Consider the following 18,073-nt stretch of genomic DNA (forward strand, 5'->3'; position numbering starts at 1 on the left):
AAGGCATTATGAGTAAGTTCTTTTAAGACAGTGGAAGTGATGCTTGTTTTTAGATGAAGAGAAAAGACCCAGAGGAGAGAGAGAGAGGGATTTAAGATGTAAGGCAATTGTGGAAAATTTCATGAAGCAAGTGCCAAGAAAAGGGAAAACAGAAGAAGGGCACAATTGGGAGGGTTGGCTTTGGTGAAAATGAGTTATTTACTGCCTTATCTAAAATGGCAGGAAAGTGGCAAAGAAGGGAGACAACAAAGATAAATGATCAGATAAAAATAAGGGCAGGTGAGTGAGACATCATGTTGTCTATACTTTGAAGAGAGAGTGAGACTAGACAGTAATAGGCGCAAAACTTAAGGGCTCTGTTTCAAAGATGACTTAAGGGAAATAAGTCAATCAGAGAAGGACAATTATCATATGATCTCTCTGATATTAGGAATTTGAGAGGCAGGGTGGGGGTGTGTTGTGGGTGGGAAGGGAAGGAAAAAAATGAAACAAGATGGGACTGGGGAGGGAGACAAACCATAAAAGACTCTTAATCTCGGGAAACAAAGGGAAGGTTGCTAGGGGGTGGGAAGGGAGTAGGGATAGGGTGGCTGGGTTAGGGACATTGGGGAGTGTATGTGCTATGGTGAGTGCTATGAATTGTGTAAGAGTGATGATTCACAGACCTGTAGCCCTGAAGGAAAGAATACATTATATTTTTTAAAAAAAAGTTTGGGGGGGAATGCCTGGGTGGTTCAGGTGGTTAAGTGACTGCCTTCAGCTCAGATCATGATTCCAGGGTCCTGGGATCAAGCCCCATGTGGGGCTTCCTGCTCAGCGGGGAGCCTGCTTCTCCCTCTCCCTCTGCGGCTCCCCCTGCTTGTGCTCTCCTGCTCTCTCTCGCTGTGTCAAATAAATAAAATCTTAAAAAAAAAAAAAATCAATGAAAGACAATCCAAAGGATTTTTGAGAAGCAGAGGTGGCTCAGTTAAGGTTACTTAGAATAAACTAGTATCCATTACAGTGTAGCACTAATTGGTTAATAAAAGGAAGAGAACCGTGCAGCACAGACTAGACTGGTGATTGACAAAGTCACTGGAAGAGGGAGACAAGTTGGTGAAGAAATCAAAAGAGCTAGTGAAAATATTCTTAGACTGTCCCGTCACAGGGTCAAGGGAAAGGAGTTCAGAGTGAGAATAAAGAACAAGGAGTAAGGAACAGGGAGAAACAGACAGAGGTTGTGTTCAGAGAGAGTTGTGGAGAGGGAAACTGATCTAGGAAGGGAGGCTAGCTTGAGAAATGGGAACCACAGGAACATGAATAAGGAAAGGGTGGTGTAAGCAAGAAGCATAGATTTAAAAATAGGCAAAATCATTACCCAGGGACATTGTAACCTTACGGAAGGAAGCACAAATATTTTTGACATCCTATTAATTGGAAGGAGTGGCCTCTTGGAACTGGTTGTAAGGAAAGTGATCTTTTATGAGGCAGGCCATTTCACTTATGATAAGGTAACTGAAAGAGTACTTTTGTGAAAGGATCAGACCAAGTTTGTTACTGCCTTTTGGCCCAAAGAAACTCAAACTTCACTTTTGATATGGCGATGGCGTACTTTTCTTCTGAAAGGAAACAACTTATAAAGATGTCATGTTCAACTTCCTGAATTTTGCACTATGTAAACTATTAAGTGGCATTATGATCACAGTGCCAATTATACAATTTTAAAGAAATTATGATGCAATTGCTAATTCCCGAGGTTACGCATCACCACTTCCTGTTTCCTTAATTCTAGCAATCTTATTTTCTTTTTTTTCTGGATCTTCTCTTTAATGTTGTAGCAAGTGATTAATGTGTGATCGAGCAATTACTTTGTAACTATATATATTTTAAAGAGTTGTATAGGCATTGAATCATAAATTGGAGCTCCCTCTAAATAATAAGAATGACAATAAATGGTAAATGAAAAAGTTGCAAATCGAGATTGGAATTTATACTGAAGAATCTGGGATTTGGCTGACTAGAAAGAGTCATGGTCTGTTACAGGATCACCACAATGACACTGAATAAGGTGGCTCATAGAGCATAACGTTTTCAATGCTATAAATAATACAAGATAAAATAGCATTGAAAAACTGATTTTTATACTCTCCAGTAGAGTTTTATATACGTTCTTTAGCAACAGTCTGAATACAAATTTGAGAGAGACACATTAAAAAAAATTCAGAAATTTTATTTTCATCAGTCAACAGCTGAATGGAAGATTTCAGTCATCCATTTAAAAAAGAAATGAATGTGCTCTTAGATCAAAGCAATAAACATGAATAACTGTTTTATGTAGCTTTCAAAGTGGAAGGAAGAAATGCCTCATTGGTAATTTCTCCAGGATAAATAAAGAAGGATCAGTGGGCAGGGAAGGGAAGTCCTTTAAAAGAATGGAGAATGCCAGGAAAATTAAAATTTCAACTTTTTATTACTTTACAGAAAAACTGCCAAGGAAATTCAGCCTATGCACATAAGTTACAAACAATTGGGAAAGTTTCATTGATTCTCTGGGCCAAACTGAGGCATGACAATGGTATGCATACGTCAGTAGAAGATGTCAACCACACTGAAGGTCAAAGAGTACACAACACACCTAAGCAACAATGCCACTGTGATGCTTGTAGACACTGACCATATGTATACCACACTGACCATATCTTCTACTAACACCCAACTGAAACTTACTCACGATGTGCATCAAGATGGGAAGTAATTTTGATTCCATTCCCTCTCCTCCCTGACCACCATAACTGATGAAGTCAGCAAGTGAGAATGAATTCAGTTGTGTTGTCTAAGTCCAGATTTACAGAAATCATCGCACTTTTAGGCAACAACACGAGTTCATTATGGCTGCAGTACAGAGAGTTTATGTGGGTAAGTAGTGGCATTCTCCTTTCATCCTACAGTCTAGAGATTGCTAGTGAATGATTTTAATGTGATCAGTTTCACTTTTTAGATGGTTCAGTGTAGAATGGAGACAGACAAGAATTGAGAATATCAGTCTGAAGACAGTTGCAACTGTCTAGGTATAAGATGATGGGGAATGGAGCGCCTGGATGGCTCTGTGGGTTAAAGCCTCTGCCTTCGGCTCAGGTCATGATCCCAGGGTCTTGGGATCGAGCCCCACATCGGGCTCTCAGCTCAGCAGGGAGCCTGCTTCCTCCTCTCTCTCTGCCTGCCTCTCTGCCTACTTGTGATCTCTGTCAAATAAATAAATAAAATCTTAAAAAAAAAAAAAGATGATGGGGGAAATAACCGAGGCACTATGGACTGAATTGTGTCCCTTCAAAAGTTGTATGTTGAAGTCCTAACCCTCAATGTATTGTTATTTGGAGATGGGGACTTACAGGGTAATTAAGTCATGAGGGTGGAACCCTTGTGGTGGGATTAGAGTGCTTATAGAGATTTTATTTTATTTATTTACTTGACAGAGAGAGATCACAAGTAGGCAAAGAGGCAGGCAGAGAGAGGCGGGAAGCAGGCTCCCCAGTGAGTAGAGAGCCGGACTCGGGGCTCGATCCCAGGACCCTGAGATCGTGACCTGAGCTGAAGGCAGAGGCTTAACCCACTGAGCCACCCAGGTGCCCCAGGACTAGAGTGCTTATAAAAGAGACAGGAGAGAACTATCTTTCTTTCATGTGAGGACACAGCAAGAAGATGGACATAGCAACCCAGGAAGAGGGCTTTCGTCAGGAGCTGAACGGGCCAGCATCCAGCCTGTGGTACTTTTCAGACTCTCGAACTGTGAGGAATAAATTTCCATTGCTTAAGCCACCCAGTCTATGTCATTTTGTTATGGCAGCTGAAACTGACTACTACACCAGGCATAATCATGAAGAGAAAAAAAAAAAAAAAAAAAGGAAGGCATATTTGAGAGATATTTAGGAACCATATAGGATACAGGAGTTACACATCTGACTGTATTCCATATCAATTACATATTGGGATAGTTGTTATGGTAATAAAAATACTAACACATACTGAGTGCTTAGCATGTTTCAGAGAGTATACTAAAAGTTTTATATGAATCAACACTGAATCCTTCTAAGAGCTCTGTAAAGTTTATTATTATTATTAAGTCTGCACTACATGAGAATAGTGAGGACAACTAGCTGCGTTTTAGTACCAGCTGGAGAGCGGGCAGTCTTTCTCAGAAATGAGAAATTGAAGGATTAATTTACCACACCCGATCGCTTCAAATTCTTTCTGGGAAATGGAGTCTAATAATTACTTTTATGGAATCAGTGTTTTCTAGGTTTAGTTTAATGTTTACACCTTATTTTTCTCAATTTGAGAGACAGAACATGAAAGAGTGAGTGAGTGAGCATGAGCATGGGGATTGGGGGAGGACAGAAAGAGAGGGAGAAGCAGGCTTCCCACTGAGCAGGGAGCCCAAAATGGAGCTCAATCCCAGGACCCCAGGATCATGACCTGAGCTGAAGGCAGACACTTAACCAACTGAGCCACCCAGGTACCCCTCAGTGAAACTTTTTAAAAAAGTAATCTCTATACCTAATTTGTGCCTTGAACCCAGGACAGATTGAGAGTCATATGCTCTACCAAATGAAACTTCTGATAACAAAATGGGAAGGGTGGGGAGCCAGAATAATGATTCCTGCTTCAGAGGATTCTTGTAAAAATTGAGATAATATATACAAAATGCTTAGCTCAGTGGCTAGCATATGGTGAGCCCTAATTGTCAGTGGTACTGAGGGTAAGGACCATGACCACCAGGACAGAGTTCACACCTGCCACTTGTACGTAGGTCAGCCCTTTACTCTTTCTTCCAATATCTTATCCATACTCATTGCTCTCTGCTCACCTAGAAAACAAATGTAAATTGAACAGTTTCATGCTGAAAGAGCCTCCACAGAGAACTTCCCTTGTCCTTATCAGTGTCCAAAGAGACTAGGTAAAAGGAGGTTCAATGAGGTAAAGATATTCAGCAAACTTGAGTTGTAGAAAGATTCAGCTCTGTTACAAATGATCAGTCCCTTTTTTCTTTGGTTACACGTGTAAATCAGGAGTTGAAACAGAGATTTAAGCTTTCTCTCAATTCTACTATTTTATTTTTTTCTTTTCTTTCTTTCTTTTTTTTCAAGATTTTATTTATTTATTTGACAAAGAGGGAAAGCAAGCAGCTGGAGTAGGAGAGGGAGAAGCAGGCTTCCTGCTCAGCAGGGAGCCCAATGTGGGACTGGATCTCAGGACCCTGGGATCATGACCTGAGCCGAAGGCAGACCCTTAACGACTGAGCCATCTAGGAGCCCCTATTTTTTTTTTTTTCTTTTTATTTGAATGTCCTGGGCCTTAGGAAACTGACTTCTGATATTACTGTTCTTAGAGTTTTTAAATGCTGCAGAAAACAAACATTCAGGGACTACACATCATCTTTCAGGTTCAGAGATTTCTAATTCAAATCTATAAAAAGACTGAGGTCCTAGATATAAATCTAAGCCAAGGACGAGCATCTATAAAGTTTCTTTAAATGTTCTGGATTTTCCCTACCCCCACCGGCAAAATGTGGGAAGACTGAATTGTGCTCACAAAGCTTTTTCAAGCCCAAGTGGAAGAGGCTGTTCATTGTCTAGTGAGAAGCTCTGGGGTTTTCCTTAGGTCCCTAGGCATTGTTTTTTCATTTTCTTTTTAGCAGTGGGACTGGGAGTAGACTGCAAACAAGCAGCTCGCTGCCAAGGACATGTGAAACCTGTTATATTGGTCATTCAGGATCCTATTCAAGCACATGCTGTTACTAGGTAAGATTACTTTTACTTTGCTTTAGTGGAAGCATCGACTTCGCTTTAGGAAACAAAAATCCTACATTTTCCCACCATTTTTATTTATAAACCATGTCTGTTTCTGCAAGCAATAAAATTTGAAGTGACAATGGCATACTTAGAATTTTGATGTGAGAATCATAAGGATTCCAGAACCAGAGTGTTTCAGCTATTGATTGCTACGTAATAATCCACTACAAAACCTAGTGGCTTAAGATAATTTATGACTTCTCACAGTCGTACAGTCCGTGCTGGGCAGTTTTTCTGCTCTATGCGGTGTCTCCTCAGGCGGGAACCTACAAGACGGCTTCTCCACTCACATGTCTGGAATCAGAGCTGGGATGCCTGAAACAACTTGCCAAGCATGTCTATTCACATGGCCACTCTGCATGACTAGCTTGGGGTTCCTAACACCATGGTGGTCTCAGAGTAATTGGACTTTTGGTGGCGGACTTCCAAAAGAAAGGAAGCTGAAAGTGCTAGTCCTCTTAAAGGCTAGGCCCATTATGGGCAGCCTCACTCGAATCACGTTATACGAGTCTGAGCAAGTCCAGATTTCAAGGGAGGGGAAAAAAAGACTCCACCGCTTTCTGTGAGGAGAAGCACACATGCAAAGGGAGGGGCCTTCTCTGGAGAACACAGCACAGAGTGTACTGCATTTGCCAGGAGCTCTTTCCTTTTCTTCTTTTTCCTTTGGATTTCACCGTGCTTCCTGAAACTCTTTTTGAAATTTTCAAAACGTCCAGAGAGAAAAAAGTCACTCAACTTTAGGGTACGAGGGATCATACATTATATACTCATTATAGCAAGTTTTCCATGATTTTCATAATTTTGATGCAATCTTTGCTTATTCTACTATTGTTGTTCTCTCTCAATATGAGGAAATGGAGCCTCCGAAAAAAATGGAAGCATTCACCCTCGAATATGCTCCCAAGCAGAGAAGTGGTCGTGAGAGCAGCAGAGATTCCACACAACTCAGATTTATGCTGGCCACAGGTAGCTGGATCAAGCCACCATTACCTTTTTAGATAACATACTGACATACATGTGTGGGCTTTTATAAGAAAGGGATTTGTAATCAGCTACTTCCTCTTTTTATTCAAATTAATTTTCCTTCCCTGATCCATGAATCATTCCTCACATAGGAATTGGGTGATGATTCAGAAAGAACCAGTAAATTCTAATGAGCCTAAAAAGAGAGACAAGCTTATCATTGCCAGAGATCAAAACCAAACCCTAAAATTATAGGCTTTGTTTAAAATGCTGTTTCAGACACTGAAATCTAGTTCAGGGAACATACCTTTTTCCTGACTCATCCTCCCTGCACACTCACCCCACTGAAGGGAGGAGGCGGCCAGTGAATCTCATTAGGAGCCACTGACCTTTGAAAATGTGGTTCACAGCAGTCTGACAGCTAAAGGGCCACGGAATGCCAGATCACCGCCTCAGACCACGCTCAGAAAAGGAAGGGGTTGACAGTGGCCATCTTTGGGAGACTATAGCACAAGAGTGCATTTTATTCACGGGCAGCTCCTTCTCTGTCTCCCTCTTTCCCTTAGATTTCACTGAGTTTATCTGAACTCTGAAATTAAAGGCTAGCAGGACCAAAACAGTCACTCAAAATACAGAGGGTAAAGGGACTGGTACTTAGCAGTCATAACCACACACAGCAGTGTTGATAGAAGATTGCTCGTGTTGTCAGACACATCTAAGCTGCATAGGAGTGATTCGTTTGGAGAATGGTTTTTTTATAGAAATATGGAAGATTCCAGGCCCAACGAAATGATTGATGCAAGCCCTCCATTTACTCAAAGAGGTCTGATGCTGGAGTTAACTAATCACATCTGTTTACCACACCTAAAACTCAAAGGTTAGTAAATAATCATAATCAGCCCAGGTACCTAAACACAAAATCCAGCTTGGCTATAAAGGAAGCTATGAACTGACCTTTCCTTCTCATAATGCACCTGACTCCTTGTTAAAAGTGATTTATAAACAAACAAAAAAACCCTTGGCAATGTATGACCCCAAATACTCAAAATTTAAACATCATTTGGAAAACTAGGAAACTGCTTTTATGAGAAAAGGAGAGTCACTTGCAGCTCCTCATTCCTTACTTAAGAATCTACTTCTCACGATACCATCTACCTAAAAATGCTCATACAGTTAAAAAAAAATGCAGGGCAAAATATAACTAAATTATAAACCATCTAAGCTGCCTTAGGGGGAAAAAAAAGGCTGCCTTTGTGTATGCTTGGAACCATAGAACCAAGTGGGATCGGCTTGAGCCTAATTAGAACCACCTTCCTTCTCAGGTGTTAAGAGTACATGGGGTGGAAAAACTGCAGGTTTCTCAGAGGAAAGCGGAGAAGAGCCTGGGCACTGGTCTGCGTGTTGCCCCTGAAGCTGAGGGTCACGGAGAACTTGGTGGCCTATGTTTCATTGTGGCATCTGAACTCTGGAGGTGGGGGGGTGGCCACTTATAAACAATACAGAATATCAGAAGTGAAGAAAAGGGGTTCATTCTCCAGTTTTTAAAAAATACAGACATGGGAATTTTCAAAAGCTACTTTGTTTTTTGCTAATATACTGTACTTTTCAGCATTCTCTCAACCCCCCTTTTTATAATGTAGGTATTTACTTTATGTGTAATTGTGTTAACTTTTGTTCAGTTCTAAAAAATTCTCAACCATTACCTCTTCAAATCTTCTTTTTCTCCACTCCCTATATATTTTTCTCTGGCCATTTCTTCTCATACCTCCTAGCTTAGTTTTGGTATTTTCTCTTTTTTGTATGTCACCTTGTTGAGTTCCTCAGTCCTAGCATCAGATTCTAATTCATTCCTCGTCTCTGCTTCTCACCTGGGGTTTATCTCAAATATTAAGATATTTTAAAATTTCAAAGAGTATATTTTTCAGTGCTAAGATTTCTGATATTTGCCTGTTTATATGTATTTTTGTTTCTTATGTTTCATTGTTTTTAGTGGATAAATATTTCTGTATATGGGGGGTCAGTTGTTAAACTTTTTCTGTAAATGGCCAGATATTAAGCATGTTGGGTTTTGCAGGCCGCATGGTCCCAGTTGCAACAACACAGATTTAACTCTGCATTGTGAGAGTAGCCATAGAATATATGTAAGCAAATGGGTGTGGCTCAGTTCAAAGAAAAATTTACTTACAAAAACAGGTCACTGCAGCCACTTTGGAAAACAGTGTGGCAGTGCCTCAAAATATCAAACACAGAGCTGGCATATGCCAGCAATTCCATTTCTAGGTATATACCTAAGAGAAATGAAAACCCATGTTAAAAAAAAATAAATGAAACTAAAAAAAAAAAAAAAAAGAAAACCCATGTTAATACAAAAACTTGCATACGAATGTCCATAGCAGCATCCTTTGTAATATCCAAAAGGTGAAAATGACTCAAATGTCCATCAACTGATGAACAGATAAGCAAAAGGTAGCGTACACATACAGTGGAATATTATTTGTCAGTTAAAACAACAACAACAAAGTGCTAAAATACACAGGAACTTTGAAAACATTATGCTAAGTGAAGGAAGCCAGACACAGAAGACCACATATTCTATGATCCAATTATTGGAAATGTGTAGAATAGACATATCTATAGAGATAGGAAGTTGATTAATGGTTACTTAGGACCTAGGGAAGTGTAGGATGGGGAGTGCCTGCTAATGGGAATGGGGTTTCTTTCTGAGGTGTCGAAAACATTCTAAATTAGCTTATGGTGATCGTCACACGGTTACATAAATATACTAAAGACCACTGACCTACACAATTTAAACAGATGACCTTCGCCTGTAAATGACACCTCAACGAAGCTGTTAAGGAAGAGATGACAGGGGCAAACAGGTGAGCAGCCAGGAGGGCCACAGTCGGAGGATTCCTGCTCTGTATTTTCTAGGATCCTAACATACTTCTCAAAGTTATTTATAGTTTATTGTCTATTTAAATTCTTTTCTGGCTTAAATTCAGCTTTTTTTTTTTTAAGATTTTATTTATTTATATGACAGCAAGAGATCACAAGTAGGCAGAGAGGCAGGCAGAGAGAGAGGAAGGGAGGCAGGCTCCCCGCAGAGCAGAGAGCCTGATGCAGGGCTCGATCCCAAAACCCTGGGATCATGACCTGAGCCAAAGGCAGAGGCTTTAACCCACTGAGCCACCCAGGTGCCCCAAATTCAGCTTTTTGATGGCTGACTTTAAGGGCTGTTGGTTTTCCTCCAACGTTTGAGACTTCTATATGGGAGCTAATCCTGAGTAGAAAGCATTTGTCTCTGCTTGTTCTCTTTGTCTGCTTACCTTTTTCTGTCAAATGTTTTATGGGCACCTCCAGTCAGCTCTCCTGTTCCAAGAGAACTAGTTCGATGTCTTGGGCTTCCTGTCCCCATGGTGACATGTAGCGATTCAGTCCACAAACTCTAGAGAACTGGGCCCAGGGAACTGAGGAGATGCTTTGCCTCCATTCTCCCTGGACTTCCAAAGGCCTTTAGCCAAGTGCAGGCTATGGCGCCAGGGCTTGCTCAGGCTTCTTTCATGCAGGTGCTAGTACCCCAGTCTCCCTGTCTTGGGTGAAATCTTTTAGGTCCCAGTTCACCCCACAGCAGTTGAGCTACTCCTGCAGCCACTGGCTTGTGGACACAAAAAACACTGGGTCCATCGTTTCAGTCCAGTTTACTACTTTGTGTTCCTGCTCTGTTTCTGAGCCACAGAGATGTCCACTTTAAAAAAATATTTTCTCTTGGGATGCCTGGGTGGCTGAGATGGTTAAGCGTTTTCCTTAGGCTTGGGTCATGATCCCACGGTCCTGGGATCGAGTCCCACGTCAGGCTCCCTGCTTAGCAGAGTCTGCTTCTCCCTCTCCCTCTGCCTCTCTGCTTGTGCTCTCTCTCTCTCTCAAATGAATAAATAAAATTTTTAAGAAAAAAAATTAAAAAATAAATAAAAAAGACCTTCTCTTGTTCTATTATCTTTTGACTCCTATGTAAAGGCTCCTATGGGGCAGGGCAGAGGGCAATACACAGACCTACACTGCCTTCCTGACTGGACACTTCTCAATGCAATGGAATTTTAGCAAAAAGATTCAAAAAGGGCATCAAGTGCTCCTTGGTGGAGTACAAGTGTTTTTTCTTTTCTTTTTTTTTTTCCTTCTAGCAATCTCGAATTTGAAATAAGTGGAGTATATTCAAATGGAGGTGTATTATAGTAGGTTGCAAATAAAATAGAAAAGATTAGGCCAGCAGTCAGAGGTGAACACATATTTTTGAGAATCACAGAAGTCAAGGAAACAATTATAGCCCCAATAATAATAACGTTCAAAGGGATATCTACAAACAGATCAACGAAATAAACACTCTAATTTTTACTTTTGATGACTCCTCTTCTTTTCAATGCTATATTTAGCTTAAGGATACAAACCTATATTTTATGGTACATCTGTGATTAATTTATTCATTTATTATATGAATATTAACAATAGTTAATTAATATTAACAAATATTAACTATGCTCCTCCTAGTCACTGAGCACTCTAAAAGGCCATGGTGATACAGCGATGAATCATAAATAGCCCTTGCCCTCCAGGAATTCCAAATTTATTAATGAAATCAACCACACACACCAAAAGAAGTCACCATTTCATTCTAAGATAAGCGTTATAATGGCTGTAGGGAAAAAGTGCCTCAAAGGCATAGATGAGGAAAAAGGCAACTCTTACTTGGTATGGTTCTGTGAAGAGGCAGTTGTAATTCAGAGAAAAGGTAGCACGTTGGGAACTTTCAGAATTTCTATAGAAGACTGAGTAGTACTTCGCTGGAAAGGGAGATCTAGGGGAATTAACTTGTGCTTATCCAGCGTACCATTTTTACTAAGATTATGGGTGTATTTTGGACAGCTGTGGGGAGTGAATGGAGATTATGAGAGGGTAATAAAACCCTTCCGCCTCTCTCTCATCCACATTTCCCCACATTACTCACTAAACAAACAGATTTTTTATCAACTAATGATGAAGAGTTCCAAGTAGAGATCTCCTTACAAGAGCAAAGATGGTGGGATCAGGTAATTTTAGGAAAGAGCAAATATGTGGCATGGTCAGAATGCAGAATAAATAGTAACTGACTTGGGGATGAAAAGATGGTGTGGGTGGGTGGACAGTAGGGACTCCTGTATTGCAGGCCAAAGAGACTGGCTTTTTCCTCAGGCAATGAGAGAGAACCTGAATGGCTGTAATGCTGGAGAGAGGGAATCCACTTTACACTGGTGAAATACAGACATCTGAAAAATGAGATGGAGAAGAAAAAGACTAGAACTAGTGACCACTCAAGGAAATACTGTAAGAGTCCAAGTGTGAAATACTGACTATCAGACCAAATCGTCATGGGAATGGGGGAATTAGAAATATAATAATTTTTTTATTTGAAAAGCTATAATAGAACAATACTGCTATTAATATTTCATGGCAAGAGGTTTCCCTAGTTGGGAAACAAGTGCTGAAGCTTTTAGCATTATGTTTAATGCTTGAGGGTTATGTTTTTCAGATAATTGGAGTATTATTATCTATTATATCTATGATGGAGCATATCCAAACGGTGATTTAGCCGTGAAGAAGAATTAACTCATTATGTTAGGCCCTTATGTTTCACTTTTGAAAACATGCAAACACTAGCATTTTTATATTATACAGAGAAGAGAAGAAATCTTATCATTTGGGGAAAGAAACAAACCTTCTGTTCAAAAAAAGAACATGTATGAATGAATCCCAGGTTGAATAAAAGCACAGCTTTTGGATAAATGCTATGTCCCATGAAAAAGTAGGATTTTACATTGAATATTGTGGTTTTTTTGAAGAATTTAAGATTAATTATAGCTTTAAATAATATTTCTGCCCACATAATGACTGCACGCTTAAATGGGGAGGAAGAAAGAAGAGCTGGTAGATACAGCTGTCCTACAAACTGGCTCACAAACTAATATCAAAAAGTCCCTTCTCTTTACCTCGTGAGGAAAATCTTTTCCCATGTTTCCTGACCCACTTTGGGAACTAGAAGGCACTTCATACAGTAGAGGGTCTCCTTTTCTTATCCTGTGACAATATCTATTGAGCTGATGATAATGTATTAAACACTATTCAAAGGACTTCATATATAGTATCCTGCTTAAACTTTGAAAAGCTCTGAAAATGTGAAAATTCCTCTCACACATTTGGCTTTAGATCTATAAAAACTTAGAGGAGAGGAGACTTCTTCATTGGCCCGAGGGATCCCCAGCCCCAGCTCACAAGATTCTCTCTAATGTCCCTGTCACTCACACCATTTTAGAGGGAATTTTCTCCATGCAGGTGTGTGGTTATTGTTCCTCATTAAGAAAATTCCTGAGAGACTCTAATCTAACAACAACAACAAGAAAGAATCAGATCATAAAAACCTATGTTAAGTATGATTCAAAGGGAAAAAATGAGCTGCACTGAAAGCCAATTTGAGTTGGAAAGACTTGCACTCTTAAGTAACCAGACATGTGTAGCCAGTTATGAAGCTGTCCGATCACATATGTTTTTAAACATCTGTCAGCACAATCAGAACTCCACATGCAAATCACGGCACTCGTGAGTGTTAGGCAGGGTTGTCTGTGATGAAGTCTCAGAAGCTGAGAGAAATGAATAGATTTCACAGGCTGAACACAGGTTGTTCTTGCTTGACTTGAAAGCCCGGGGAAGCAGCTCCCAAGGCTGCGAGGCATCTACTTGAGCATTAATATCTTAAGGACAAAACTGGAACTGGCAATAAATTCTATGAAGCCCTGAAGAAAGAGACATGTCAGAAAGTGCCAAGGAGTGGGGAAACTAGGGAGCCATAGCTTCACTTATGGTTTCAGAGCTGGAAGCTGAGTCTAACTTCTCTTCCTCTCTCCCTCCCTCCCTCCCTTTCTTCCATCTTTCCTTCCTTCCTCTTTCTTTCTCTCTTTCTCAATTATTCAGTGACACTTTCCCACCATTAAAAAGTTCCCATCTCCAAAGTGCAAATAGGGTTCATTCCAAACCTGCAGCATTTGTTCTTCCTCTGAAGACATCATCATACGCTTTCCACTGTGGCTTCACCTGGTAGGCATGGATGAACACCACAAACACCACCACAAGGCACATTAAAGGAACAAGGGCCGCCGTGAACAGAGCTGCGTAGATGTTTGGGATGAAACACCTGGAAGAGAGAAGAGGCAACGAGATAACTCAGACAACTTCTATATAAATGTTTTTATACTTGGAATGTGTTACGTCATCACTTTCTACTAGCTCTCTGTATTGAAATGTCGGCGAAAGTCAATTTTTGGTTGCTAGATTGAAGCTTTGTTTGAGTAGAGGCAACACGATTAAATCTAACCCACTGCTTCACAAAGTTGGTTCTAATGGAACATGCATATCCTGAGGTGCTCAGAAAACTTTAACAGAGGTTATGGCAAAATAAATTTGAGAAGTGCACGTTCGCTTTTCTAGCTCCATCTTGTTGGCCTAATAGACCAACAGTGCTCATTGAGCACTGCATAAAAGGCAGCATTGTTTAAAGACAAATTTGAGGATTCCTAGGGCTCATTCTGTCATTTCCATAATCTTGTTTTTTGAGTGAAAGACAGTTTAGTCATTTCTAAGTTACACTTTTTTTTTTTAAAGATTTTATTTATTTGAGAGAGGAAGAGAGAGTGAGAGAAGGAGCAGGGAAAGGGACAGAAGGAGCGAGAGAAGCAGGCTCCCTGCTGAGCAGGGAGCCCAACTCGGGATTTGATCCTAGGACTCCAGGATCGTGACCAGAGCCAAAGGCAGACACCCAACTGACTGAGCCACCTAGGCACCTGTAAGTTACACATTTCCCCAAGATCCATTAATTCTCTTGAAAATGATAACTTTGCCTTTGGAAGTTCTGCTACACAACTGTATCTATGATTACTGGGAGTTTGTTTAGATCAACAAGGTTCAAGGTAAACTCACATTATTTATTTTGGTAACACTGAAATTCCATGGAAAATGGTTTCAGGGATATAACTGGAAATTTTCACTAAGTCATAAAATCCTCTCGTTCTTTACATAAGAAATATAAAAAATGTCAAAATGAAGGACCATTAAATAGGCTCAATATCTAAAACTGTGTTTTTGAAGTATTACAAAGAGCACACCTCCTACAACTTATAATAATATAATAGTTTTAATTACAAGAAATCTTTTTTTTTTTAATTATAAGAAATCTTAATAGTAGGGAGTGACTCCTGTCAAATATCTTTTCCTCACTTTTCCATTTTTAATATCTATAAACCTAAGATTACAATAAAGCAAAAAATAATGGATTCTGAAGAAAACCCAAGGAAAAAGTATAAACTATTTAGAAAGAAACCTCAAAATCCAAAATATGGGTAATCAGGAGAAACAGCCATTCTAGCAACTGAGAAAAGCAGTGCTTCAATTTCATATTTAAAAAGAGATACATTATTAAAGACCTTACTCAGGTATTATTTATAATTAACATGACCTGGTAAATGTATTCCTCAAGTAAACAAGACACATTTCAAGAGATATTTCAATACACATTCTGCATCTGCAAAGAGATGTCAGAATGATGAATATCCTGGCTTTTAGAATTTAATTTGGACAGTACAAAGCCTGAATCATCCCTGTACTCTCATCTGTGTGCCAGAAGACGTGTATCTTCCAGGTAAAAGGCATATGATTAAATAAAACATTAATGGCTTTGATCTTGAATATATTTCTGCACTAAAAATAGCAGTCACGTTGGCTACTCATTTTCTGTATACTGACTTAAAACAATTGTTTTCATCTGAATTACAGATTCACTGGCAGATACTGGCCAAAAGTGGCTTAGACCAACACGGACCCTGACAAAGGAACTCACACAGGCTTCTGTGCTTTGTTTTTACCTTCAAAAATGTGATCACAATTCAACTTCAGTCTGTAAAATGGATCTATTATGACCTGCTCAGGGATTAATTAACATGTCGTACCAAGTGCTTTGGCCTAGGCTTGACCCTTCAACATCTACATTTCCCAGAGGCTGACCACGTTTGGTTCTCATGTCACTATTTGAAGGGCTTTCCTAATAACTTTCTTTTACTTTAGAAAACAACCTTTGAAAGCAGAACCCCAACAAATGGCACACCAACCTGGGTGAAAAAAAAACAAAAGAGGCAAAGTGAACCCCTAAGAAGTTAGAAGTGACCAGTGGCTCTTGGAAAGAGAAGGGAATCCTTTAAGTGCCACAGCTCTTAAACACCTCCTTTGCAATTCTCCCTGCTTGTACGATGACTTGGTCATGTTGGCCCATTCTTCCAGAGAAGGGTAACGAAAATTACCCAATTCTGAGGTGACCCATTTTCTCTCATTTCTTCAGAGCTGCACAAGTCATGGCATCTCCAAGTACTAGGCTGCTGAGAGTGCCCGAGGTTTGTCCTCCACATGGTCAACGTGGGGCCAGATCACTGATGAAGAGGGCTTTGGCCCCACAGCATGCCTGGTCCTGGAGACAGCCCCTCCTGTCCCTCCCCCCCATCTTGGCACTGCTGCTCTGCATGGTCCTGCCTGCACCAACTCCTGTGTATCTGTTACTCCATGCCAGTCTTTCTCCAACAAAAAAGGATCTGCCGTACGTACGTACGTACATACTACCTCTCTTAGGAACCAGGAAGCCAGACGACTCTTCTACAAATGCTACCAAATGAGGCAGTTGCAAATGAGATAGGGCTAAAAGGGTAACCGACCAGTGCAGGTAGCAGTCAGGGCCCCCACACGCCCAGGACCCCATCCTAGGAAAGCAGGTGGAGAAGGCGGTGTCATTCCACTTCCTCAAATTATATTTCATACAGGAACACCTTCTTTTAAATTCTCCTTATTTGATTTTTCCTTGAAAGCTAATAGATATTACTTGACTTTTCTGATCAATATTGTCTGAATGGGATTTCTACTGGTATAGACTAACACTTCTGACATAGGGGGGTGCCTGGGTGGCTAAGTTGGTTAAGCATCTGTCTTCGGCTCAGGTCATGATCCCAGGGTCTTGGGATCGAGCCCTGCATCGGGCTCCCTGCTCAGTGGAGAGTCCGCTTCTCCCTCTCCCTCTGCCTGCTTGTGCTCTCTATCCCTCTGTCAAATAAATAAATAAAATCTTGGGGGAAGAAAGGGACAAAATGATATATTAAACAAACCAACCAACCAACAGCTTCTGACATAGGTTTAAAACTGCCCAAGATAAATGAAGTATATTCTACCCTTAAAAGAAAAGACAAAGAACGACAACAATGAATACGACAACAAGAAAAGAAAAAACACAAGCCTCACCAACCAGAATTTCTTTCAGTCCCACCGAATAAGATTATATAGTAGTACATCCAGGGCATTTGAGGATGAGATCATATGAATGTGATGTGTGCAGTTAGGAAACTGTGACTATCACGTTAGAAATAGTTTCTGGAAAAAAAGTTGGGAACAAATTCTCAGAAAAACGGAATGTAGTGTAAGAACTGAGGAGACTGAATGCTCTGGGCACAGAAGCTGATTAACGCGCTGGCAGCTACTGCTTCAACAACAACAGGTCTGGTTATCCCCAGAAAAATGAGACAAAGGCCATGTGGCTCTGCCTTCTCAGAAAGGGTGAGGAGAATGTGCTCCTTGTCATTACCAGCTCACCCAGCTTCAAAGTATTCTGGTGACCCTTCTCTCTTTTGGGGTTGATTTCTGGATTTTTGCAATCACACGATGAACTCTGGCTGTTCCCTTTTAAACTTTCATGGGTAAATTTCCTCTCTTATTATAACCCACAGATAATCTAATTCATTTCAAAATCTCATCAGGATGTCTTCCTTTTCTCTATTTTCAGCCAGATGATACAAGAAGATGATGTTTCACTATCTTCTGTGTTCCCCCTTCCAGTCTACTCTTAGAGCATTCACAACACTTTATGTCACTTTCTAATTTAGTAAGATTATTACCTCCCCTAGGTAGCACTTTGTACTTACTGAAGTGTGTTCACTTGCATTACCTAACTGGGCGTTAAAAAAAAAAAAAAAATCATGTGGGTGGCATGGGGTATTTCAGTTTCTTTTTTCCTTTATGAAGCCAGCATAAGAAGGAACTCGGAAGCAAAGGCGTCCAGGAGAGACATAAGCTCTGCTCACAACTGCTGAAAATACTGGGAAAGATGCTGGGAACTCCTTGTATGTGAGACTATGATTTGAGTCCATCTAAATGATATTTTAAAGAACAAGCTG

At 40.2% G+C, this 18,073-nt stretch overlaps 1 protein-coding gene across 1 annotated transcript in view; it reads right to left on the bottom strand.

Moving 5' to 3' along the window:
- ADGRV1 (adhesion G protein-coupled receptor V1) overlaps positions 1-18,073 on the bottom strand; it is a gene marked incomplete at its 5' end in the record, with an annotated part of 491,204 nt that overhangs the window by 80,427 nt on the left and 392,704 nt on the right. The window contains one exon of the mRNA XM_080804325.1: positions 13,850-14,007. Coding sequence (XP_080660451.1) covers positions 13,850-14,007 — 158 coding nt within the window. The remainder of the gene's footprint in view (positions 1-13,849; positions 14,008-18,073) is intronic.

Source organism: Martes martes (assembly GCF_963455335.1).
Source record: "Martes martes genome assembly, chromosome: 5".
Classification (NCBI taxonomy): domain Eukaryota; kingdom Metazoa; phylum Chordata; class Mammalia; order Carnivora; family Mustelidae; genus Martes; species Martes martes.